The sequence below is a fragment of the Mustela lutreola genome, chromosome 10 (genome assembly GCF_030435805.1).
Source record: "Mustela lutreola isolate mMusLut2 chromosome 10, mMusLut2.pri, whole genome shotgun sequence".
Classification (NCBI taxonomy): domain Eukaryota; kingdom Metazoa; phylum Chordata; class Mammalia; order Carnivora; family Mustelidae; genus Mustela; species Mustela lutreola.
In genome coordinates this window covers 57749642-57776866 of record NC_081299.1, presented here as the reverse complement: position 1 = coordinate 57776866, position 27225 = coordinate 57749642, and the positions used below count along the sequence as shown (strand labels likewise).

General features: G+C 34.5%; 1 protein-coding gene across 4 annotated transcripts in view; it reads right to left on the bottom strand.

Moving 5' to 3' along the window:
- The window catches only part of LRRC7 (leucine rich repeat containing 7), a 573404-nt gene that overhangs the window by 11978 nt on the left and 534201 nt on the right, over nt 1-27225 (bottom strand). For 3 of the 4 annotated variants that reach the window (XM_059138591.1, XM_059138595.1, XM_059138592.1), the window contains one exon: nt 9608-9682. In XM_059138591.1, the coding sequence (XP_058994574.1) occupies nt 9608-9682 (75 nt within the window). The remainder of the gene's footprint in view (nt 1-9607; nt 9683-27225) is intronic. The other variant, XM_059138593.1, reaches the window with a different exon arrangement.

The window sequence follows — 27225 nt, the reverse complement described above, 5'->3', positions numbered from 1 at the left end:
ACCATCAGCTTTTAGTTTTCATACTTTGTAGTGACAAATGAGAGTTCTACAATTGGAGACTCAAGTTGCAGAGCTGATTTCCCAGAAGGAAATAAGCAGGTTGATAACTTAGATCACTGAGTCAAATAAACATCAGGGCTCTACCGGTAATTTTAGTCCCCAGAAATATCTGGTATCTAAAAACCAGAGCTTTCGGAAACCTCAAGACGCTTATTTAAAACGCCACAACTAGGGACTATCTGGGAATGTCTTCAAATAACAGGAGAACTCTGAAAGATCAGAAAGCACGTTATCTTAGCAAGTTTATTAAAGATTAAGTGGGTTAATGTATGCAAAGGCATACATCGGAACCTCCAACTGGTCTGGCACACTTTGCCTGACACACTACGAACCAGTGAAATAAACCCACTACTAATTAATATTACTTCACTATTACTTTCTTGAGTTTTCATTAAGTCACAAGAATAGAAGGACAAAATGTCAGATGGGACCACCTTTTTCTTGTTTAGTTAACCCTATTTTTTTTTTTTTTAAGATGAAAATGTGAGGATCGGAGATAATACATGAAGTATCTAGGCTCACAGAGCTAGTGACTAGGTGGGCATTTATGTTACAGTAGTCAGCTCAGTAACATGGCACAATCCGTTTCATTGGATGTTGTGAGATTATTAATGAATGTTTTAGGTTCACTAAATGAATTGAATTTTTAATATGAATTGAGTCATTTCTTGACATGGAACATTGGGTTAGGCCTGTTGCGGGGGGAAACAATGAGAGAAGGGGTTGGAAGAAGGGTTTGAATGAAAGGAGATAAAATTTCAGTTCAGGAGAACCTTCTTTTTCCATTGTTAGGACTGAAGAGCAAAGGGAATTTATATTGTTGAAATGAATTTTGCTATCTGGCTCACATCTTGAATCATTCAGACAGGAAATCAGAAAATTATGTTACTATGTTTGTATAGAGATTTTCCAATTAAAATGAATATGAGAAGAATCATAATATTTCACCTAGTAGTATTTTGTGGTTGTCTTATGTGTGTGAATGGAAAAAGAGCTGAGGAAGTAGAGGTTACTACTAGGCAATATTTTTGAGGGCAGGTTATAAATCCAATGGTGCTTTCAAAAGTAAATGTAGGGGCGCCTGGGTGGCTCAGTCGGTGGGTCTGCCTTTGGCTCAGATCAGGATCTCAGGGTCCTGGGATCAAGCCCCATACTGGACTCCCTGCTCATTGGAGAGTCTGCTTGTCCCTCTCCCTTAGCCCCTGCTCATGTGCTCTCTCTCTCGTTCACTCTGTCAAATAAATAAATAAATAAAGATCTTTAAAACATTTTTAAAAAAGAAAAGAAATTGTGTATAATCTACATTTGTGCATTTGATATTTTGAATATATGAGTATTATAAATGCAAAAGATAATTTGAAGAATCAATGCTAAATTAATGAAACTTTAAAATACATTGTCAAAGTTGGTCACATATATGTTTTATATAAACACAGTCTATTATAATAAATGTGGGCACTTTAGGGGAAATAGCAATTTAATGAAAAATGAGAAATAAATGAAATGGCTTATTAAGTTAAAATGAAGCTAATAAGAAAAAAATTCGGGTAGGAAAAGATATTCTGAAAGTTTTATGCTTCGAGGATATATAACTAATGGGCTTGGCTTTAGCTGATTTGAAAGTATAAAGGAACATTTTATTGTATAATCTTGCTATTGTTTCTAGGAGATATCCTGCCTTTTTAAAATTCCACTTGACATTGGTGCCATAAAATGTTTTTTAGTTGTCCCTTTGCATGATTTAGACATGGAAAGATGGATAGTTAATGAAAATCATATTTACAATTAAAACAAAAAGTAGAGCTTTGCAATTATGGCCCATCAGTTTACTGTAAAGCCTACTTGGTTTTTGGATTCCATCCTCTTGTTCCTTCCAAGATTTATCTTTGACTTCCTTCTGGTAACTGTTTTGTTAAATGGGTAAATTATGGATGTTTATACTACAGAAATTCTACAGAGGATGCTGTAATTCTCCCAGGAATTTTGTTGTATCCTTATTATTCAAAGTTATAACTTTAAAAACTAATTGCTAAGAAGGCTTGGCCACAGGGTTGGTGGTATTTTCCAGTAAGGAGGACAGCATGACTCCTTTAGAATCCAAAAAACAAATGGTATTAGGGACTAGGTGAGTGATTCTTGGTTGATTGAAACTCACCCTCAGGACAAACATTTAAAAGGGACAGTATACATGTATTTTGTACATAGATATACATTAGTACATTAACATCTCTAAAAGCCTATAACTCTTGGAACGAGGGAAAACTAAAAAATACAGCAATCGTTTTAGAGCTACAAGGGCAAGCCTTCTTGGTGTTTGATCCTGATAGCCAGACATTATGAGGAACAGTGGGAATCTTAAATAATCATAATTATGTTTCACATTAGCTACCTGGAATTCAGTCTCATTTCAGAGTTTTAATCTGATAGAGTACTCTCATTAAATACTGGCATATATTTGGAGCTGAAAATACTGCATAATCAATACTACCTTGACTTTAAGCCAAGTCATTTGAAAAATTTTCCTTTCTATCAAAAATCTGAACTATAGACCTTAAATTCTTGGAGAGTTCCCATGAAAAATTTACATTGCACTTCTTAAATGTGAGAAAGGTTGAAGTCTTAATGGCTTTTACTGAAGTATTTAAAAAACTTCATAGAATTAAGCATAAATAAGAATTTTTCTTTTATCTTAAGTGCACACACGTACTGCAGTTTGAATGTTTCATGAATTCTGGCTCAAAAAAAGACATGGCAAACTAGAATAGACTCAACTACAGACTTTGTCAATTATTTGTTTAGGAATTTGGGCAAGGAACTGGTAATAAGTAGTAATTCTGAAGACATTTACTTATTATTTATCTGGTCTGATTTTAGAATGCCAGTTTTCTTCTTATCAAGTGTGTTGAATGAACATGTCTAACAAATGAATTCCCTACCTTGGTTTGCAAAGCAATTCCCTGACAAGCTATACTTTATTTCTTTTTAAAGAAATAGAAACTGTAAAATGAACAGAACTGCAAAATGAATCTCTCATTTTCAGGAGGCTTGTGTAGCCCTGTTGGTCTCTGTGGGGTAGAGCACTCACTCTTAAAAGAGGACAGACTGGAAGTTGCTTTTATTAAATGTTGAAGTCATCTTCTTTCCTTTCTTCTTCATTCATTTTCTGCTCAGATAATTTTGGGCATGTCTACTTCCTGGGCTAGGTTAGGTAAAGCCCGGGACTTAGCTATAGTCTATTACATTGTTCACATTGCTTGGCACAGTACTCCCTACACAATGGGCATTTAATACATGTTTTCCAAATATGTAAATAGAAAATCTGATGCATATGATGCTATCAATCAAATTTGTTCCACTGGAATCAGTACTGTATAATGTAAGAAGCTCAAAGAAGTCATTTAGCCTCTGTCAATAGTAGATATCTTGCAGAATTGTTGCCTGATATAAATGGCACAATATAGGTGCTTAATTGTTATTTTTATTTCAGCCAAATTATGGAAGTTAGAGCCAGTCTAATGAACTTAACTTGTTCTTATTGGTTTTCCTGTTTTACTTACTCTATATAATATTCCTGCTTTGATTCACAATATGTAAATTAAACGCAATCTTTTATTAATTTACTGAACTGAATTTCATAAATTGAATGAGATATGTAGTGAAACTCTGGCATATAAAACCATATACATTAAAAAAATTATTTATTGTCTTCTAATCAAATTGTATTAAAAATCTTATTCTTCAAATATATTACATCATTAAAAGCAATAATTTCTCTGAACATTAAGAATTATGTGATTACTGACCCTTTCCCCCAACCTTTTCCCCAACCTCTCTGATGTTTTTGATTTTCAACCACCAAGTAAGATCAACTAAAGAAAAGCGTTAATTCATTTGACTTTGTTGGAAAATGCTTTAATGAAATTTCCAAATAGCTTAAGTTCATTTTTTTAAGGGTCCCATACTTCATTTTAACCATAACAAAAATTTCTCACTTGAGTTTTTGTAGCTTTTTTGGGAGAAATTTTTAAAAATTCAGAGACATGAATATACTCTAACCCATTCCAGATGACTCATGATGATAATTATGAACATGAACACTGTGGGATAAAGCCGTGGGCCCAGTTAGAAGCTTCTGTAAGAAACATTTCCCAAAGTGTATTCTGTGGAGGTAGTTAGTTAATGTTGTTCGTAAAGAGGGCTATATGGTTAAATATTTTGGGACATGTAAGTTTGTAAGATTTCTCAGGTTCTGAAATTCTTAATACATTGTGAAATCCTGAAACAAGGGATAGAATCTGAGATGGGTCTGAAACTTCTTTGAGTAAGGAACTCCTTTCAAAAAAGATACTGTAAGGGGTGCCATTGGGAAACACTCTATAGTCTATACTGAATGACTCTGCTGTACTCTTTGAATTTTGGTTCTATCTTTTAAAAGAAGGAAGTTTCTCTCTCTTCTTGGACAATGAAACTGTTTGCTATGACTTTTGCTTCTGGCTATGTGCCTGGATCCAGAGGCTTTCCCCTTTGTGGTCTGGAAAGCGAGGTAAGACATTCCAAGTATGAAATAAAGTCTTCTTTTTGAGTGAAAGGCATGAAATTTAGTGCATGGACTTTGTGACATTAATTATGGCTTCTCGGAAGCTCTTTGCTTTGAGATTGTTGAAGAAATAAACTTTAGCTAAGTAAGATAATACTGTTAGCAGCTCACCACACCTACTGGTCATTCGAAGAAGCACAGAACTTCCATTCAGACAAGGAAGGCTTGATCCGGTGGCCAAATACAGACACAGTACTCTGTCTCTGTATATAGTAGATTCAGCCCTCTGCGGACGTTTTAGTTAGATTTTAGGGAAGGCTACACTTCTCACATTCTCAGCCTTGAAAGCTGTGTCTTAGTACCTCCTCCCCCAGCCCTCTGCAGGTTTCAGTTCTCCACCTCAGGGCAAAACCTTTTCTTTTTTTATGCCTGTGGTCTCCCTCTCCAGTATTCTCTCTTTGAACTCCACACTAGCTCATTCTGACAGAAGTCTCTCCCCTCTGCTCCTGAACACTGCTGCCAGGTTCACCCAGTTAGTCCTTCTGCTCATCCTCCTCTTTCTTCTCTGTTAAGCCTGGAGTAACTCCTGCTCCATCAAGAGTAAACTCTCTTGATAAGGCACTCTGAGCCAACAACCTACAAACGGCTGACTAAAATTTCAGACACGTATTCATTCAGAGTGGGTTCTTGATTTGTCTATATGAATTGTAGAACCAGGTTTTTTTAAGACTAGAAAAAAAGGGGAAATACCTGATTTGTTCGAATTACATCTCTTTGATTATTCTATTTCGGTATCTTAGAGATATAAGACGAGGAATATATTTTGGAAAACACTTAAAATTATAGTACAGTAGAAGAGACTCTGAAATGATCTTCAATTAGGTATGATATTAGTATACCTTATATGAGAAAACTGTTTTGATAACTGGTAAAACCTGGATGTTATTGACAAGTATTTATAAATTATTTACTTTTGTTTTTCCTGCCAAATTAGCCTCCTGTCCAAGGGAAGGGGTGGGCAGGTAAATGAAGAGGATAGGGTTTGACTACAGTGATATACTAGAATATTATATGTATAAAAATGATATGTAACATAATGTGTAATGTACTTACAAATGAGTGTTAGGCTATAACTATGAACCATGTTAACTATCAAGTATAATAAATTCCTATTATCCAGTCTATTCATTTTTTCAACAGAGTAACGATAATTAATAGATTTTCTGTATTTTAATATATTTTGAATTTAAAATGCATAATAAATTAGATTGAATTGTTTAATTGGAAAGAACATTAGAAAAAAACTTTGATGTTAAACCAACAAAATTACCACTTCAAAAATGGTCAAATATTGGCAAATTCACATGGTTCAATCTAATAACATTTTTTTTATAATGCATGTGCTCACATTTGTTCTCTCTCACCCCTGTGTGCTTTGACTTTGTGGAGAAGGTGGGTGGGGCTGGGAGGGATTAGTTTTCCCAGCCTCATGGCTAGCTCCTCCTCCAAAGTGTCTTAAAGCAACATGACTCGCTAAACACAGTAGGTCATATGAATATATTCATTAATTATAGTGTATTTATTCTGGGAAAATGAACAGTAAAAGGATGGAAACATCATGTGAATATGTCTTAATTAACATTATCTTTTTTAAAACTAACTCATAATTTTAATTTAAGCTTTCTGTTTGAATGATATTTATAAAGTGATTTGTGAAAAATAAAAGTCCTTAAAGTGTATATGTGATTATTTGATTGTTTGAGAACATAATATTTCTTTCCATTTTTATGTCTCTCTTTCTTATTGATACTCTACTGTTAGATTATTCAATTTATTCTTGAACTTGTAATTTTTCAGTGTTCCAAGATCCATTGTTTATGCACCATACCCAGTGCTCCATGCAATGCCTGCCTTCCTTAATACCCACACCAGGCTCACCAAACGCCCACTCCCTCCCCTCCAAAACCCTCAGTTTGTTTCTCAGAGTCCACAGTCTCTGATGGTTTGTCTCCCTCTCTGATTTTCCCCAACTCACTTTTCCTCTCCATCATGATCTCTTAAAAAAGAAAAAAGATTATCTCTTAATGCACACCTCTTTATGTAATTCCAGTAACATGTTCATGATCCCATAACAGAATAAGAAGAGATAGTGGGTAAAAAGAGTTATAGACAAAGAAAGAGAAAGCTCTTCTATAATAAATTAGGGGCTTGGGGGAGATTTGGGAAAAGTGTATCTTTTTTTTCTATTTGCTACTGGGTTAGATCAAACCCGGCAACTGCCATCACTTAGGAGGCTCATTCATTGCGGGGCGGGGGTGGGGGGGGTTGTTGTTGTTATTGTTGTAGTTGTTTATTTCTTTGTTCCTTTTACCTTGATTTTCTAGGCTGCTACATTGTCATCAAAGCTAGTAAACAAATTTGCTCCAGGGATAACATATTTTAAGGATCTTCTAAATGAGAGGCAACTCATTTTTTCCAGTGTTCTTTAAACAAAGAGCCAATAGCTTTATAGACAAAAATATAATTTGCCCTCTTAACATCTGATGCTGACAATGATTTCAGTTTAGAATTAGCCATTCTTATCTCTTTCAGAAAGTATAATTAGCCACTTGTGCTTTTTAACTAGTATGAGTGAAACTGTAAATATAGTAATTTGTCTGATTATGGTTATGTGCTTTTTTCTTTTGCTGAAAATGGACTTTGATTTTATTGTACTAGATACAAATGAGTTCTAGAGCAAAAATAAAGTGCTACACCTTTTGTAGTCATTTGTGGAGTGAAGAGCCAACCCAGGTGCAGCTCTCCTGCAGTTTTGTGGTTTTTACAGATTGAGTTTATAATTCCTTCCTACTTCTTGCATTAGGAATTGATTTCTCGGTGCGCTTTGCCATTGCTGTATACCTCTTAGGGACTAGAAATACTCAACCCTCATGTCCCCCCATGAAATCCTTCTAGAATTGCACAGTCAGGAAAGAGTATTCTAACCCTGCAACTAGACACTAACTGAATTCTCATTTCCCTTCTCCAGGATATCTATATTCATCTATACTGATTATCTATCTATCATCTATCACTTGTCTATAGATATATGGATATATAACATTTTAACATATAACATATATATTTAACATTCATATATATATACACAGATTATTCACATATATACACATGTGTATGTATGTGCATGTGTGTGTGTATATATACATATATATATAAATATTTATATATATATTTAATTTATATAATATTTAATTTATTTTATATATATATATAAATATATATAAATATTTTCTGAATCCGAGAGAAAAACCTTTCTTTTGCCAACTCTGTCATGGATGAAGGCTACTCCCAAACTGTCTCAAGCTATGGAAGGCCTCTCTAACCGGTATGGCATTCAAATAGATCAGAGATCTGAGATTAACTGGCTACATTTTTTTTCAGACTCAGAGGTTCAAAATAACTTCTTTGAAATTCAGTAGAGGAAAAGACTATCCACTTCTTCTGCTAAACAACAGCATTTACCAAGTGTTAGAGAACTACATTGTGAATTTATTCTTGACTGTTTTTCATGGAAATTTATAGAATTATTGAACAGTTGAATTTTGAAGCTGAGGGGACATCAGCTTCAAAATAATGCAATATAATATAATATAAACCACAGTTCATTTACACATAATAATTGTGAGTCCTATAGACATGATATAAAATGCTTAAGATCAGAGAGCTAGCTAGGAAGTAAAAAATATAGAACTTCCATAACCAAATGGTAAAAATAAATTCAGAATATTTTATGTGTCTTTTATGTTTCAAGATTTTAACTCTAAAGATCAACTGCTGGCTTGGTCTTCTGCCTGCATGGAATGGACTCAAATCTGCTGGATGCTGTTTCTATTGTGACATTGTCACAGGTTCAGGCAACCTGTGGTCTTCAGAGAATTATTATTTTTGAAAACTTGAGTTTTCATGATCTTCCTAGTTCATTTAAAATATTTCTGAGAATAAAATATTAAGGCTATATATATAATATATAAAAATACATAATTATATAGGATTTCTACTTCTCTAGGACTTTTTGAAAGTGTTCAATAAATAAAAGATAGACTATCTCCTTAGAGCTGAGTTGTGTGGGGTCCTTGCATTGCTGTAACTGTTTGTAGTCTAACAAGAAGGTTCCTTTCCCACATGTCCTATCTTCTCAATGTCCCTATATCTTCAATATATTATGTGGAACCATGTCATAATTGCTTCAGTGGTTAAATATCTAAAATTTCAGATAGTTCCACCTAGCTATATAGTGGATAATTTCAGGGTAATAAGTCAAAACACTGAATTTTAAATAAACTGAAGATACTTAAGGGCCTTTCTCTGGAATGTAGGAAATGACTAAGCAGAAGTGAATTCAGAGAGAATAAAGACAGCAAAATGGTTACACCAAGAATTTTCTTAACTGTTTTCTGGAGTGACCCTTTTCTGTTACATAGAGCTTTAAGTTAGAAAGTCCTTTCCATCAGACAGTACATTTTAATAAGTCACCTTATATTTGGTAAACATCTGTTCAAGTATTTAAGAAGGGGGAGTAGGGGCATACAACCATGCATTTCACGGTATTCAAACTGTAATAAGCTTACTGTTGAGAAATTAAATATGGATGAGTCCCTTCCTCATCCAAAGTCAACACAGATACCCTGGTTTAGTACTCCAATACTCTTATTTATACTTGATAGCTCTGCATAGATCTTGTGTGTTTCAGTTCTTCTTGTATCACCAAAAACCCCAGTATTCATATAAACAAAAATACACAGAACATCTACCATGTGCCAAAAACTGAAATATACAGGATTATATCAGATTGACTTTGCTTCTGATTTGCTTCTCAACCCCCCAAAATAAAGGCAAATAAGAAATGTGAAAAGGACTTACTTCCAATCATTTAATTCAAGTTACTCTATAACGTGGGTACATATTTGTTTTAGTGTGGCAGTTGAAAACAGTGCTTCTTGTCTCTCTTACCTGAAGGATCTTATCGCCAGGCTGCAGCAGGTTGGATGCTGGTCCATCAGGCTGAACCCTAGTAACAAAGATACCCTATAAGTCAGAAGTAACAGAGGTTAGGATTGTATCATCAAGAACTAGGCCTAGTTAACAAATTTCTCATTCACATAGAAAACAATGAAAACAGACTAAAAACAGTTTCCACATATAAGCTTTAAAGATTTTTATAGTATTTTAAGCAGCGCACCACTCTTCAAGTCAAGTTTAAGAACAGTAACATCTTTACTTGCATAACAAAAGCTGATCTTGTTTTTTAAAGTGCATTTATGATTTATAAAGTAATCTCATGGCATAGTCTTAATTTCTTTCTTAAATAATTTGAAACATGGCATTACACCATCTTTTATATAATTCCGAAATCATCCTAAGTTATTCTTCATTGAAAATGTCTTCTATTTGACAGGTTGTAAGTTCAGTGTACACTTTAAAAACCTTATCAGATTACATACAGATGCTATTTTATTTTAATCAGTATTACTTTGTATATTACTGGTAATTTTAATATAAAATATATCTGAACAAATTAAACATAAGAAAATTCCAATATGCAATTTAAACATAATGTTTCTGCCAATGTAGTTACAGAATCCTGAAACTGATTAATTTAGTTAATAAAAAAGTCAAATTAATTTTGTTGCCCATGTATATAAAGCAAACATTTATTGAATGCCTACCATATGCTAGGGCTTGATTACTAGTGTTACAGAGATACACAGAATATAATTTTTGGCTTCAGTGAGCTCATAATATAGTAGAAGAAAAGTCAAGAAACCAACAGTTATGAAATATTAAAAATATAAATAATTTACATAACAGAATGTATTAAATAATAAAGATGATATCTCAATACAGTTGACATTATTTTTTTTCGTTCCTAAATAAGTATTAATAGAATAGAAGATAATATTGTAATGTCATTGCCTGTTATTTAGGGAATCATCTTATTTGTTGATTTGTAAACTTAATAACTCTCACTTAAACCCATTAACCTTATGCACGTGTATTTGAATGGTTTAACAAGAAGGCCCTAGTTGAAATACTTCTATGTGTGTTTTCATTTAGCATTTCAGATCTTTTTGAAAGTTATTAATTTAGAGATGTTGAATGATTTTTATCTTTCTGATTTTAATCTGTTTTCCTTCCCATTTAAAGATGAAACTATAGACAGCCATTAAAATCCTTAGAAAACTGTGTAACTTTTAACCAGCAATTCAACTTCTAGAAATTAGCTTAAGTACATAACTAGACAAGTTGCAACATTCATTTACTAATATGTTCATCATAGTATTATTTGTAATAATAAAAGTTACAAACCACACTTAAAAGTCTAATAACAGAGAACTGATTAAATAAATTACAGTAAAGTCGCACAATAATATGATATGTGATCATTAAAAATGAAGTTCTAGGTGGCAGCTACAAAAGTATACTAGTCCTTTGTGAAACAAGGAAGTTATAAAACATTATACCCCACGATGCTATTACTATGTTATCATACTATTTTTGCTGAAACATGTTTATATACATATTTGTGTAAAGAGTATATTCCTAAATATTAGCAGTGGTTATACTGGGTAATGAGACTTCATTGTATACATGCATATATGTATGTATACATACATACACATACATACATACATATATATACATATGGTTTTTTCCTTTTTGCTTTCTGTCTTTTCTAATTTTTCTACAATGATTATGTACTGCTTTTAGCCTTAAGAAAATAATAAAAACTAAAAAAATTTTAGGTTAACAGTGTCACTATTCAGATCATGTTCAGCTTGTTAATTTTGTCTATTCACTTGTACAAATGGTCAATTCAAAAGAAATAAGAAAACAGGTTATTTGGAAAGGACAGCAACATAAGGAATGATGGTGAATCCACCAGACCAGGGAATGGCACTGGTTATGAAAACAAAAACAATCCCTATGGCCCTTTACACACATAACACTCATTCTATCCGTCCAGAAGACTGTATGAGCTTGGTCCTCCTGGCAGACCCCCCCTTTCCTATTGGGTCTCTATACAACAGACAGAATGCCACTGTTGCTCAAAATAAGCCACTACATCTCTGGGTGGTAGAGGTGAAGTTGTTCTGACTATTTATCTCAGCAGTCAACATCTGGGCTACCTAGTTAATATTGACTGCTTTTCTCCAGCTTATTCTGCAAGAACCATTTTAATAATGTTTGTATGAATCCAGACCATAGGAGCTAAATTATGATCGTGTCTACAATGCTTGGAGGAACGGGTAATGCTCCACAACCTGACTGCTGGAAGAATATGAGTGTACTGTATGTGGCAGGTTTAATTTCATCCATCACAAAGCTCTGTGGGATTCAATCTCTGTTCTGAAGGCTTGTTTTCTTGTTGTTGTTTTTAAAGGTTTATTTATTCCGGAGAGAGAGAGAGGGAGCAAGCATGGAGCTGGGGAGAGGGAGAGAGAAAATCTCAAGCAGACTTCCTGCCGAGCGTGGAGCCTGATGTGGGGCTGGATCCCATGACTCTGAGGTCATGACCTTAGCCAAAATCAAGAGTTGGGTGTTTAACCAACTGAGCCACCCAGGCGCCCCCTGAAGACTTGATCTGAAGCTACTCTTAGGACGGCCTGAGTCTTCCAAAGCATTTATTGCTGCTTTCTAAAGCTTTAATATTTCTTTTTCAATCAATACATTTCATCAACTAAGAAACTGCTACTGCCCCTTGGTATAGTTTTTTTTTTTTTCTATATTTATACAGATATACAGCTATATCTTATCAGGCAGCAAACTGCCACTTTAGTCAAAGCAGATAGCAACGAGTGTTACATTTGATAAGGGTCTGTGGCATTCATAATTTGTGGAGGTGGAATGCTTCCCAAAAGACTGCCTGCAAAGGCCAGTGCCCTGATTTTTCACTGTATTTGTGTATATAAATACAGCCATATGAGAAAAATAACTCAACCCATTTTGTGGTATCTGTTATGGTGAATATTGATGACTTTGGTACAGTTTTGGAAAAGCTCGTTGTAGTAATGTACCAATCTCCCTTTTAATAAATTCATTTTATTGTGAGACTTCAAAAAATACTTTGGCCCTGATGACAGAATTTGGTAAAGAATCAGATTATTTGTATTCTGAATGTTAGAACAGTAACTTCCCACTGTTTGGTAAAAAGCCATCATGTATGTTATCAAAGATCTATATCATGGCATCTGGTTAGTTGTATAGCTCTGCTGCAAGACTTAAAGTATGCTCAATTTCTGTAACATTTGGTTGAGTGCTAAATGTGGGACAAATAACCACATGATATGTTCAAAACAAGAGAAACAACACATACACCTAAGCTTATAGCAAAACCATTTTGCCCAAGCAAAGAAAATGCTTCAGTAACTCTTTTTCAGCAAGGTAGTATATATTAGTACTTTTCTGCTGCTGTCAAGTTATCACAAATTTAGTTGCTTAAAACATCACAAATTTATTATCTTAGTTCTGTAGGTTAGAAGTCCAAAACCAGTTCTACTGGGCTGAAACAAAGGTGCTGGCAGGGTTGCATTATTTTCTGGAATCTCTAGGGGAAAATCTGTTTCCTTGCTTTTCCCAACTTCTAGTAAATGTCCACATTCCTTGGCACATAGTCCCCCTTTTTCATCTTCACAGCCAGCAACTGTGTATCTCTCTGACCGTTCTTCTATATTCACATTTCCTTCTGGCCATAGCCAAGAAAGATTCTCTATCTCTAAGGACCTGTGTGATTAGATTTGGCCCACTGGATCCAGGATAATCTCATCTCAAAGTCGGTAATTTAAACTCACCTGCAAAGTCCCTTTTGCCATGTAATGTAACATATTCACAGGTTCTAGGCATTAGGATGTGGCTATCTTTGGCAAAGGGGCATTTTTTTCTGGGTGTATAAGAAGCTAGAGCATAGCTCTGGAATTAGTCTGTGTTCCTCACTTAAAAACTGGGCAAGTTAATTAACTTTTGTGTACTTAACTTTCCCTCATCAGTAAAATGGGTATAGTAAAGGCACATACCTCATAGTTAATACATTGAGTAAATATATACAAAAAAATACTTAGAACAGTAGATGGCATTCAGTGTAGCAACAATAAATGTTATCATATTTATTGAAAGTTGAGCTACAATCCAAGGTCTTTATCTTCAGTAAAACCCATATCGAAAGTTTCTGAGCCTCTAACAGTTTCATATTTATTGTCTGGAAATATTCAATCTGGAATATATTGAAAGGCCAACATTTGTTATCTTTCTCTCGAATGCCCAGCAGATAAAAGGATTTGCATGTCCTATTTAGGAAAGATGACGGGAAGATGGCTGGGAAGTCTACTGTTTCATCTGTGGTTTTCTAGTGGTGGCTGTCAGTGGTAATCGTTCTAATTATTGTTCTCTCTCAGCAGTGGACATGGGTCCCAACTAGAGGGCTTTCTGATAGTTCTTAGTAACTTTCAGGGGCTACTTCCTTCGGTAGCTCGAAGTCAGGACCAGTTGCTCTTTACAGTAATAGCTGCTACAATCTAGTTTTGTCATCTCTGAGTATATTTTTTAATGTCTGACATCTCATAATCAGCACAATCGTTTTCCCCTAGCACCACCTCTAGAGAGCATCCCACAACAGAGCAACAAAATATATGCTGCAACCTTTTCCAAAGAATATATGTTTGCTTTCCTCAGACACCAATACCTGGGTGTGCTTGAGTCAGACACAGACCCCCTGGACCATGCATTACAGTTGGACCCACACAAGTTTGCACCAACGCTAATCTAGAGAGGGCTGGCCAGGTGTTGCTAAGAGGCAGGACCTTTTGCCATTTCATTTTTCTTCCCCATTTTTTTTTTTTTTAGAAACAGTTTTTATGCAAGTCCCAAATAGTTTTGTTTTCTTAAAAGTATCCAGACTAGGTTCTTAAGAAAGTTTTACTTTTCACAAGTAATTTTAAAAAGTAGTGAGTATGGGAGGTTTTTCATAGTGTTAAGATCTGATCTTGTCTAACTGGTTACCCAGTCTATACACCTCTAGAGGTAAACTTAAATGGACTCAGAAAGTTAATCTACAAGGCCAACGTTTCTAACTTTAGAGGAGAAAGGAACTTTGTATGGCTTTTTAATGATGAAGGTGAATGAGTGTGACAGTCTCAGCTATTGTAAATGTAGACCCCAAAATAGAACTTGTCTTAAGGGAACTGCAACTTCAATTTATGAAATATTTTTCTTTAAAATTCTGCAAAATCCTGGCTCTAGCTTATGCTAAGAAATTGGTTTCTAGGAAGGCCATATCTCAAATAAAAATTGTATACTGTTACCATTACAATTCAGAACACATTGGTTAAATATTATAGAATATAGTATTTTATGCTTTCATATAATTATGAAAGTTCAAAAGTGTTTCTGGAGAAAAAACTGACTCATAAAGAACAAACACAGCTATAGATTGAATAGATTTTAAAGGTTTTTTTTTTTTTTTTTTGGTTTCTTTTGTTTTGTTTTGGGTTTTTACTTTCTGCCAAAAGTGTGCAAATAATTTTTTTCATGAACCTATGATGTGGCTTATGGAAGCAGAATTGGATCTATGTAATAGAATGCATTTACTTAACTGTTGTGATTAGTAGAAGACTTGACACATCAAGGATATAAAGGTATTATCAATAGTTCTCCTCTCTATGAATCAGAAATGTGATAAAAAATATTTTAAGATTAATTGATGACACTTTGGAAAACAGTGTGGAGATTCCCTAAGAAATTAAAAATAGAGCTACCCTAAGACCCTGCAATTGCACTACTGGGTATTTACCCCAAAGATTCAGATGCAGTGAAAAGAAGGGCCATCTGTACCCCATTGTTCATAGCCGCAATGGCCACAATCACCAAACTACGAAAAGAGCCACTATGTTCTTCAACAGATGAATAGATAGAGAAGATATGGTCCATATATACAATGGAGTATTATGGCTCCATCAGAAAGGATGAATACTCAACTTTTGTATCAACATGGACAGGTCTGGAGGAGATTATGCTGAGTGAAATAAGTCAAGCAAAGAAAGTCAATATCATATGGTTTCACTTACTTGTGGAACATAAGGAATAACATGGAGACATTAGGAGAAGGAAAGGAAAAGTGAATTGGGGAAAATCAGAGGGAGAGATGAACCATAAGAAACCGTGAACTCTGAGAGACAAACTGAGGATTTTGGAGGGGAGTGGGGTGGGGGGTTGGGTGAGCCTGGTGGTGGGTATTAAGGAGGGCATGTATTGCACGGAGCACTGGATGTGATGCATAAACAAATGAATCTTGGAATACTGAAAAAATAAAATAAAATTTAAAAAAAAGATTAATTGCTAAGTGTCAAATCTTAGGCTTTGAATAGTTTGCTACCTTAACAACTGAGGAATCTATATGTAGCAAAAGAAGATATTTATCCATGGCCATTAGAAACCAAAGGAGAGTGGGGAGGGAGGGAGGAAGAAAAAGGGATATTAGCAGTGACCATGATGCTTCTGTGTATTAATGAGCTTTAGTCAACAAAGCAATGAAATGTAAAATCCATAAGCAATGAACAGAAATAATTGTTTCGAAGCCTAGGAAATCTGACCATCAAAAGACAGAGATATAAATATGCTACAACTGACCAAAGTCCTCCAAAATTTCTCAAAAATCTTATGCACAGATGTTCAAAGGAATAACATATAGTGTATATATTTATTTATTAAACTCTCTTTCATGCGTTTTTAAATAATGTAAACATTAAAAAAGAAATCACCTGGCTACATTTGTAAAAAAATTCATTAACAATTCACTGGAACAACAAGAAGACTGGTAAAACTCATAGAAATTGACTTACACGATTGCAAATACCTTAATGGCAATATAATGGACATGATTTTTTTTAAATTAATATATAGTGTATTATTTCCTTCAGAGGTACAGGTCTGTGAATCATCAGTCTTACACAATTCACAGCACTTGCCCATAGCATATACCCTCTCCAATGTCCATAACCCAGCTACCCTAACCTCCCCTCCAACCCTCCACAGCAACCCTCAGAGTTTGTTTCCTGAGATTAAGAGTCTCTTATTGTCTCCCTCCAGATCCCATCTTGTTTCATTTTTTTTTTTTTAAAGATTTTATTTATTTATTTGTCAGAGAGAGAGCGAGTGAGAGCGAGCACAGGCATACAGAGTGGAAGGCAGAGTCAGAGGGAGAAGCAGGCTCCCCGCGGAGCAAGGAGCCCGATGTGGGACTCGATCCCAGGACGCTGGGATCATGACCTGAGCCGAAGGCAGCCGCTTAACCAACTGAGCCACCCAGGCGTCCCTTGTTTCATTTTTTTAACAGCCATGATCTTAATGGATGAACTATAAGCTGTTTAGGCTTGCATCCTTCTTTTAGGTCATTTTAAAGGTTTGTTTAGTAGCCAAATTTAAAAAAAAAAAAATATATATATATATATATACACAAAAAAAATATATGTATTTATATACATAAAATATATAAATATATATATAAACACCATTGTAGAAATAAGTATATATACTATACATATATAATGTTTAGTAGTTAAATAACATAAACATAATATATAATTTTCAAGATACTGCTTTCTGACTTGCTAAAAGTATCCAAAAAGTAAGCTGTTTATTCCCCTTTACTTGAGATTCCTGTAAGAAATGACAAATTGACTACTAGAATAATTTTTATAGTTTCATGCCGACATAATGCACTATTCTTTTTGGGGGGAAATTTGAATGTAAGGGCTAAAATTATGTTTGGCTTTGGTTACCTTATCATTATAACTTTTCTTTTATTAATTGCTCCAGTACTCCAAGTATTAACAAAAAATGAAACATCTCTGGGATGTCTGTCCATTATGACTGAAAGTACCTTTGTCTCCTATTCATTTCTTAATGAAATTCTTTTCTTTTTATTTTATTTTATTTATTTTTTAAAAGATTTTATTTATTTATTTGACAGACAGAGATCACAAGTAGGCAGAGAGGCAGAGAGGCAGGCAGAGAGAGAGAGGAGGAAGCAGGCTCCCTGCTTGATCCCAGGACCCCGAGATTATGACCTGAGCCAAAGGCAGAGGCTTTAACCCACTGAGCCACCCAGGTGCCCCTCTTAATGAAATGCTTGAACTGAATAAAATTTTCTTTCATTTGATTTTCACATTTTCTCTTAAAGGTAAATGCTCACACTCCTTTACATATTGTGTTTTCAGATTTCTGCCTCTTTGGAAAAAAAATTTAAAAATTCCATTTCCTTTATTTCATGAATGCTTTAAAGCCTATATTTAATATGCCACCTCAAGCGGTAGTGAATTTTTGGATTGCTGAGCTTGAACTGTTTACTGATTCTGTTAGAGCCCTTCGAACAGAGGGTTTTCTTTTCAGCTTCATATATAGCATAAAGAGTGGAAACTATTAGAAACAGGAGTAGGGGACTATAGGTGGCTGTGGATTCTTCTTTGTAGCAATTCCCAAAATAGTACTGGTAATCAGCTTCCTGGTTATCATCACTGCAGGCTTCTTTAAAGCCTCTACAATGGTATAATTTTTTACTCTATTTCAAAATAATGAACTTCAAAGTGAAGGATTCAGTGAAAACTTTTTGTCACTTATGCTGAAATAAGGTTTTTGAAGTGAAGAATTATTTTGTGGAAGCTAGATTTAGTCAAACTATGATTCTTTTAGACTTAGGTTTTGGTTTTATTTAACGGCTAACACATCGTTGTGTAGTTAGACCATGCTAGAAGTATTGCTCAGAGGTGGCAGGGAACTCAGAGGTCAAAAGGGCCAGTGATAAATGCCCAGAAGGCACACAGTTTTGAATTCCTAATACACTGACCTATGACGTGGCTCTTAGGCTAAGGCTGTGCATTGGTTGTATAGTGGGGAATGACAAAGATGGTAGGTTTGTTTGTTTTTCCCACTTTGGAGATGCTCTGTTCATCCGTTATTTGAAATTTTATAGTGGCAATGTTTTCATTTATTATCTGTGTAACTTTTTAACAAGTGTAAGTTAAGGAAAAAGGACTTTGCAGTTGTAGACATTTGAGACTAAGAATGTGGTACAGTTTCACAGGATGATGACTGATGTCACCCCGAGTAAATGCACTGAGACAGCCACGTGGCTGATGAATGGAAGGGAAGCTGTTCACAGTCAGAAGGCACCTAAGAATAAGTGGTTCTTGATTCTGTGTCTCTTTGACCACTAACATTTTATAGTTCAGAGATGGAGTCCTTCAGAGGACTGAAGCCACCCCAGCTGGAGTGTCAGACAAAACCAAACATACTGTGGAGTTTTTCTTGCAGTAAAAGTCAGTCTTCCCAAGTCTATATTATCTCACTAAATATGCCATTCAGAGTCACGATAGAAACATTTTTTTTTTTTTTGGTCAAGGAGGAAATAGAGTAAACATGATTTTCCTTAGTCAGAGACTTTGGTATACTTCAGTAAACAAAGAAACAAAGGAAAGTAAGATAGGATTCTTCTTTAATCACCTTAATGTTTAGTCCAACACTAGAAGAGGTTGCTTCCAACCTCCTATCAATGAGTGTCTTTGGGGGTTCAATGACAAACAGTACCTTGTTATGGAAATGTCATTTATATATGGTGATGGGGTACGATCAATGAGGTTTCAAATATAGGAAGTAGTTTTCTACTCCATTATACTCAAGACAGTAGAATTAGTTACTAAGACCATGTACAGCTGTACTAATTATATTGTAAAGGTGACAGGCAATTAAACAAATGCATATTTGCAGAAGCAATTATCATATGATCTCACTGATATGAGGAATTTGAGAAGCAAGACAGAGGATCATAGGGTAAGGGAGGGAAAAATGAAACAAGATGAAACCAGAGAGGGAGCCAAACCATAAGGGATTCAATCTCAGGAAAAAAACTGAGGGTTGCTGGAGGGAAGGGAAGTCAGAGGGATAGGGTGGCTCAGGCACGGACACTTGGGAGGCTATGTGCTATGGTGAGTTATGTGAGACTGATGAATCACAGACCAGTACCCCTGAAATAAATAATACATTATATGTTAATAAAAACAAAACAAAACAAAACAAATGCATATTTGCAATTTTGTGCTCATATAATAACCCTTAACTGTTATTATCTACTCACTGCTTAATCTAATTCTGGCTTTATTTAAATAATAATTTAAGTAATAAAAAGAAACAATTATTTAAATAAAATATATTTTAAATATATTATTTTGGTCAATTTCTAATATAAAATATTCTAATATTTAAATTTAATATTAAATTTAAATATATATTAAAAATTTAATAATCTATTTTATGTAAAATATATTATGACTCAAATAATAATTTAAATAATAATAAATAATAAATAAATGATTAAATAAAACTATTATATACTTAAAATACTTAAAATATTTTAGTCAATTTTTTATTCTTAAAAAATAACACACTGTAAATTCTGATCTACAACTTAATTTTCTGGCTTAGTTCTAAAACTTTCAAGTTAACTTGTCTTAGTTTCTCCTGGAAATCTATTCTCATCTGTCTGTGGCTTTCTCCTGATTTATTAGAAGGATCTTAGGGAGAATTGAAGTCAGAATTTGCAGAACTTAAGAATTAGCTCTTTGAGTTTACATGATTTTTTCACACACCCAAAGAGAAAACTAAGGGTGTTAACTCTGAACTTCCCTGTTCCTTCTGATCTAGTTTTGCAAACGTTTTCTTTAGTTACCGAAGAACACAGATTTGTTTCAATTGATGATTACTATCTCTTAGGGAAACTGGGACTCTATTTGTAGAATACAGCAGTGTCTTTTTTTTGTAAGAAAAAATATTATTCAGAAAAATGACAAGGATTTGAAAGCAGATTTAAATGGGTCTCACTGCAAAAAGCCTGACATAGTCAATTTCTGGGTCCATACTGAAATACCGGTTGCTTTGGCGATCTCAGTTAGATACCGTGGTTGAAAGCATGCAGGTTCTAGGCAGTGCCTCTCCTAGATGCAAGCATGTTGGAATCCCTAGTACTAAGGGGCTTTCCGTTTGAAAGATGAAAAAAATCTACTGTTTTCATGATAGTATAATAGACACTTTTGGGGACCTACCCAGATTCTCTTTATCAAATTGGTGTTCTTATCCTACAGGTGTTCCTGATGGCTCATATCTGACACTTCTCTTCAAAATTACCATCAGCAAGAGCCTACTTATTGTGAAATGCTTGGCAGGTTATACCATCACCTCTTCTCTGGGAATAACTACATCCAATCCCTGATACTGGGGCACACAAGGCTGTTTCCTTCTTCAAGGTGAGACATCTAGTGGAACTACTCATCTCCCTGAGCACTGTGCCATCACAATTCCTGTGTCTTTTGCCAGTTTCTTCCTCGCCCGCGGGCCTTTCTTTAATATTTCACTGGAGAACAGCTCTTCCATTAATTGCTTGTATAACAATCCCCATCTCGAGTTTTGCATCAAGGGAAACCGACTTTAGACAAATGCAAACTACAAAAGTTAAAGCTCTGCAGTATCTTCTTGCTTGGTAGGGATATGTAGAGTCTATTATTCTGCTTACCAGTGATTCTTTGGAGGTCAGAGTCAGCAAAGAATAACTTTGGGGTTGGAATGGAGGAAAAGTGGATGATACTGTTTTTAAATACATATTTTTGAGACCTATCTCAAATATTATGTGGGTAGAAAACATTTAGATAGTATTGCTACAGGCAGAGACCTAGTAACTATTCCTTTTTATTTATTTTCTGTTTTATTTCTCATAACATTTCCAAGAATTCTAGTAGGTTTCTAAGCTTTTCAAGCAAGAAAAGAGAAATACTGTGAGACCCTGGAATACCACTTAAATCATGTTGGAGTAACTTTATAAATGGAAAAAAGACTTCACACTTTCCAAATATCTGTTTGACCCTTAGTAATTAACTTTCTTTCATTGATGGGTCTGTCAATTCTTGTTAGTTATCACAGGTATTATTTATGAATTAATTTTACATGCTTTCATATTTTGATTGAGAAGTGTCTGGCACTTTTCCAGTAAATAGTAGCAAACTTGGACATCTCTATATCTTTTCCCACACCATTTTCTGCCTGAATATTTTATTTACTTTATTCCTTACTAAATGGCTAAAATGATGCAGCAGATGGAAAATAAATAATGTACAACTCTAGCAACCAGTACAACTACTAATGTAGTAGCTATGTACTTGGGCTTTAATTTTACTGATTGTTATAAAATATCATAAAGTGATAGCAATCTTAATTCCAGTGATTTTTCTAAATCTATTGTTGAATTAAAACTTTCCAATTAATGTTCTTATTTAAAGTGGTTCTTTTTAATTGCCTTATATTTTTCACATATATACCCCAGTGATATTTTTGGGAAGAACCAAGCCTGTGTTGAGTTTTATTATATTCTTTCAGAAGTGGAATCCATGTCTTGTCTCTCTATATTATAAAGTCTCAAAGCTACATTGTTCTATTGGATAAAGCACAGTGCCATGCCTTTAGAAAGTTTCATTTAAGTGAAATACCTGTAGGAATCCTACTGATAGGAGACTACTTTTCTATCAATATTTCTGAATAGATTCAAACACAAAGAACAGAATATGGAAAAATACACTTTTTATTTTAAAAAAATTTCACTTTTAATGTCCTCAAAGTGGCGCTCTGGACCTCAAATTACAATTTGACTAAGATAGAGCCAAAATAATCAGTTATGTTGTAAAATAATTTATGCTTGGTATTTATTTTAAAAAATTTAGTTTTATATCTGGGGACCTGAGTAGCTCAGCCAATTAGGAGTCCAAAGTCTTGATTTTGGCTCAGGTCATGATCTCAGGGTTGTGATACCCAGCCCTGCCTTGGGTTCCATGCTGGAGCCTGCTTAAGATTCTTTCTCTTCTTCTCCCTCTGCCCCTCCCCCCCACACACACACAAAGAAAGAAAATAAAAAAGATTAGAAAATAAAAATTTGGTTTTATATCTAAAAAAAAGACGATTTAATCCTTCCTTAGTCCAAAATGCAGTATGTAAACAGAATTATTTCTATCCCTTGCTCCTGACTGTTACTTTCACATAATTTGTTGAGTCTTCAAATTACTTTGCATTACATAATCACCTGAAGTAGAATTAAGGATCGGACAGGTATATAAGTTATAGTATAAAGTTAATTTCTAAATCTAGAAAATAAATCATATGTATCTGGTAGATGTACAAAATAAAGGAAATGTGTTACATGCAGTTTAATAATTATGCAGTAAATATAAATCATATGCTGTGTGGAGTTCTGGACAAATGTGTTTGCTATTCTTGATTTTTATATCTATGAAGAACACATGACAAGAAATAGACATGTCGCATGTACTTTTTTGTAAGTTAAAAACATATCTTCTGCCAATTACCCAATGGCACAAGGCTGAGCAAACCTGGAAGATTATTCCTGTGCTTTTCTAACTTAACACTGCCAAGTGTCCTCTGGCTATTATTATTCCTGAGTAAAGGTATCAAGTAAATGCTTTGATTCCCAACATCTAGTCCTTCTCTTGATATTAATCATATACAACATATAAACTTTTATTTGATGCAATACCCATCTCCACACAAAGAAAAAGTCCCATTGTTTTTCTAGGTGAGGAAGTAAGGTTGTAAAGATGTTTAAGTCCTGTCTGCTGTTCTGGCATCTGGAGTCAATCTTTTAGAAGTCATATCGTATAAAATAGAGTAAGGTATTCTAAATTCCAGGGCATTTACTTAGGGTTTATTGGCAGTTATATTTTACATTTGCCATGATTCTAGTATTTTTCCTGTGCTAGGGATTTTACCTGTACTGAAGGCAAAGATGCTTAAAAATTTTAAGAACATGGATTTATTCTCCTATCATTTCTGTGTCTACATGCAGATTGGTCAAATCAGGAAAAATATGGCATCTGCTGAATGTAGTTATTATGTTCAAATTGTGGAGAATTGGGTGATTGTTCAGTCCCAATGCCCCAGTATGTATATTTCCTGATGTCCAGTGTTTTGAGGATATCCATAACATGGATTTTATTTTGATATTATGACTAGATAATTGTTCATGGGACTGTTCAGTACTGTACTTTTAGAGCATATAGGGAAAGGGTCTATGAGTTTTCTTTGATATCTTTCTTTTTTTTTAAGATTTTACCCATCTTTTGACAGATAGAGAGAGTGAGAGAGAGTTCACAAGAAGAGGGAGAGGCAGGCAGAGGGAGAGGGAGAAATAGGCTCCCTAGAGAGCAGGGGACCCAACGTGGGGCTTGATCCAAGATCATGACCTGAGCCAAAGGCAGAAGCTCAACCAACTGAGCCACCCAGGTGCCCCTTTTTTATATCTTTAAGCTTTAGGAGCTTAGTCTTTTCTCCTTAAATGAGACAAGGAGGGCTATCAGTCTCTGAAAGATGAGCTATGTGAATGTATCATTAAAAATCCACTCATCTTCAGGGTCTTGGGCTGACTTTTGAAGTCACTACAATAACATGGTATCAGTCATCCATTTAATCCAGTCTCTTCTTTCTAACAACATGGACTGGAAATTGCATTGCTTAATTATTTGAATTTAGTAAACATGGATTATTATTCCATGAACATTTAAAAATGGGCAAAGATTTTGTGGTTTATTCCATTGGCAAAATCACAACTATAATGATACCTTAGTCCAAAAGTTATGTAATTGCTTAGTAATCCACTGTGTACAGTGCTGTTCTAATTATCTAGATTCAATAGAGAATACATGCTGACTTCCAAGGACTTGTTGAAACAAATATCTAGACTATGACTAATTAGAGGATTTTGTAATACTTTCAATATTAGAATATCATATTAGTCTCAACTCTACAGGGTATAAATTTATCATGTGGCTCTTCTGCTAAGTGGCATTTGCAGATAGAGGCATACATCAGAGTGTTTATTAAGAGAAGAGGATTTAGAGTCAGATCAATTTGTGTTCAAATCTTGCCTGCCACAGATCACCTAAATGACCTTGGACAAGTTAATTAACCCCTCTGGGCCTCAGCAAAATGAGGGATAGTAATACTCAACTAACACAAGTTGTTATGAAGATCAGATAAGCATGTAAAGAGCCTAATAGAGTGACCAGCACATTATAGACACTCAATAAAAGGCTATTATCTTTATTACTGTTATTATTATCATCAGATATGTTAGATTAAAATCTTTCATCTCTCTCTAGCATATGGTTTTCCTGACAGCAATGTTTCCTATGATAATAGAACAGATCATGGCTTCCAACCACTTTATTGGAGGGCAGAAGCAAGCATTACATAGGACCATATTCCTCTGGTTCTCTGTCATTTTCCCTTTCCAAGTATGTAGAAGCAGTTTTCACCTGGCAGTGAACCCAAAATAATGAACTCCATGGCAAGTGAATAGGTCTGTTCAATTATTAAACCTTGTTCTGTCAATGACATAAGCTGCAGGACTATGTTCCATCAATATAGTCCCAGAAGACCATATTCAATTAGGACAACCTCCGAGTCTTTGAGAGTAGTTAAGTTTGTAAGACCAGATGCTGTTAGAAGCTCTCAAAGTCCAGTATAAAACAGTCCCCATGTCTGGCTTAATCCTGACTTCCCTCTAAAGTCTCAGTTAACTTTTGGGCTGTCTTAAGTGTTTTCTGCATAATCTCATGCTACCCCAGAATTTAAATGGGAACTTCTGCCAGATGAATGATACAACTCACTTTTGCCTCATTCCCAGACTCCCAGCCTTTTAGGATGACTACTTTGTACTTCATGTTTTCTCTGTCTGACGACATAGCAGGTAATCAGTTTGGATCCTATCTCACAATGGTCCTTGGCATTTGGTGAAATGGTGGTTCTCATCAATCATAATGAAGAGGATGGGATAAATCTACTGGCTACTTTATATATAAAGTCCTGAATGCCTCAAAGACATTCAGTTATCTAGAATTTTACAAAGCATTCGAACATTCATGAGCAGTACGTAAAATAATATAGTGTGCTTCTGAGAATATAGTAACCCATGAGTTGTTTGTTGGAAGAGAATATGTATCATATGAAAGTTTCAGCTTTTGCTTGACTGGGACTCCTTATAAAACATCCAACTCTGACTCAGATAGTATCTGTTCATTTAAAAAATCTGTTTAATTTGGTTTTTCTCACCCTCAGCTGTAAATTAGCCAACTCATGAAAAAACAAAAAACAAAAAATAGTCTCTTTTTCAGCAGTGGAAAGAGGAGTATTTTTAAAGTTCATTTTTATTTTCTTCCTTTTTGGCATTTTTGGTTAGTTTAGGTACCGGATTCTACTCTAAATTTTATGCAATGGCTAAATGAATGGGACATGGGGCTAAAGAAATGCAACTGAATTTCCAAGAGATTAATCCCTTTCCTTGTGAGTGAATTGAGTTCTTGTAATAATTGTCAGACCCAAGGTCTTCAGATCCTCTGTACACTTTTAACTAAATATCTACCCTATGTTTGCCATTACATCAAAAGTGGTCAATCAATTAAGAGCAATCTTTAGAGTCTTCTGCAGATTTGCAATTTTTAATTACTCTCATCAATTTTGCAATAATAGAGATTCACTTTTTAGATTGTGAAGTGTGTTTTAGAGAGTAATCAGGTGAAGGAAAGTGCTTTTGAGGGGAAATCTTTCAGTGGACACATCATCAATTCAAGCTTCATATCTATTGCATTTAAGCAAAAGAGCAAATTATAGTATCATAGAAACAGTTCAGTCTCACTAGAGTCATTAAAATGTTACAAATGTGAAATTAAGTTAATAGTTCTAAAACGTTCATATTTGTCAGAGTGGAAGAATTACAGGCAATAATTTTAAAACCTTCTATTTATTATCTCCTTGAGTTGAAAATAGCAGCAGAAAAGCAGTAGTGTTCAGACTTCTTGACTATTTAGCAATCTGTTGATCCTTAGTTTAAACATTTATTATCCTGTGCCTTCCAAAAATAAAATGAAAAGTTATATTTGCTGGTGAGAAAGGAGAGAAAACATGTCTTTTGGATTTTGACTATCTTAAGAAAGATATGATTATTAACTTCTCATTGAAAGAACTTGGTGGAGAAAATGTGACACCGGAGAAAAAGAGAAGGGTCAAGATGAATAAAACATAATGATTTGAGGCTTTTAAAAATACCATCATATATTTCTGATAATTTTGAATTTTCATACTTTTGTCTTAAACTATACTGATAATTTGTTTAAAATTAAATAAACACTTGATCCTACAAAACCATGAATACTTTAATTCTACTATATCAATGGTTATCTTCAACATCATTTCAAAATAGAAAGACACTAGTCATTTATGAATAGACATTGCTAACTGGCATTCCCCTAATTATGTAAGGCTGCCTCATGCACATTTCTTTGTAGAATAGCTGCTCCAACCAACCAGCTGACCAAAGGTACTTCCATCTATAGCCACTGGGGATTTCTTTCTAGTCCCTACCCTCTAAATATGTATGGTGTGAAAAATTCTACCTTCTAGTCCGCTCTTCTTCTTTTCCAGAAAGGAAAGGAAGAAGGGCATAAAGAATGTGAGAAAACAAGAATATTGGG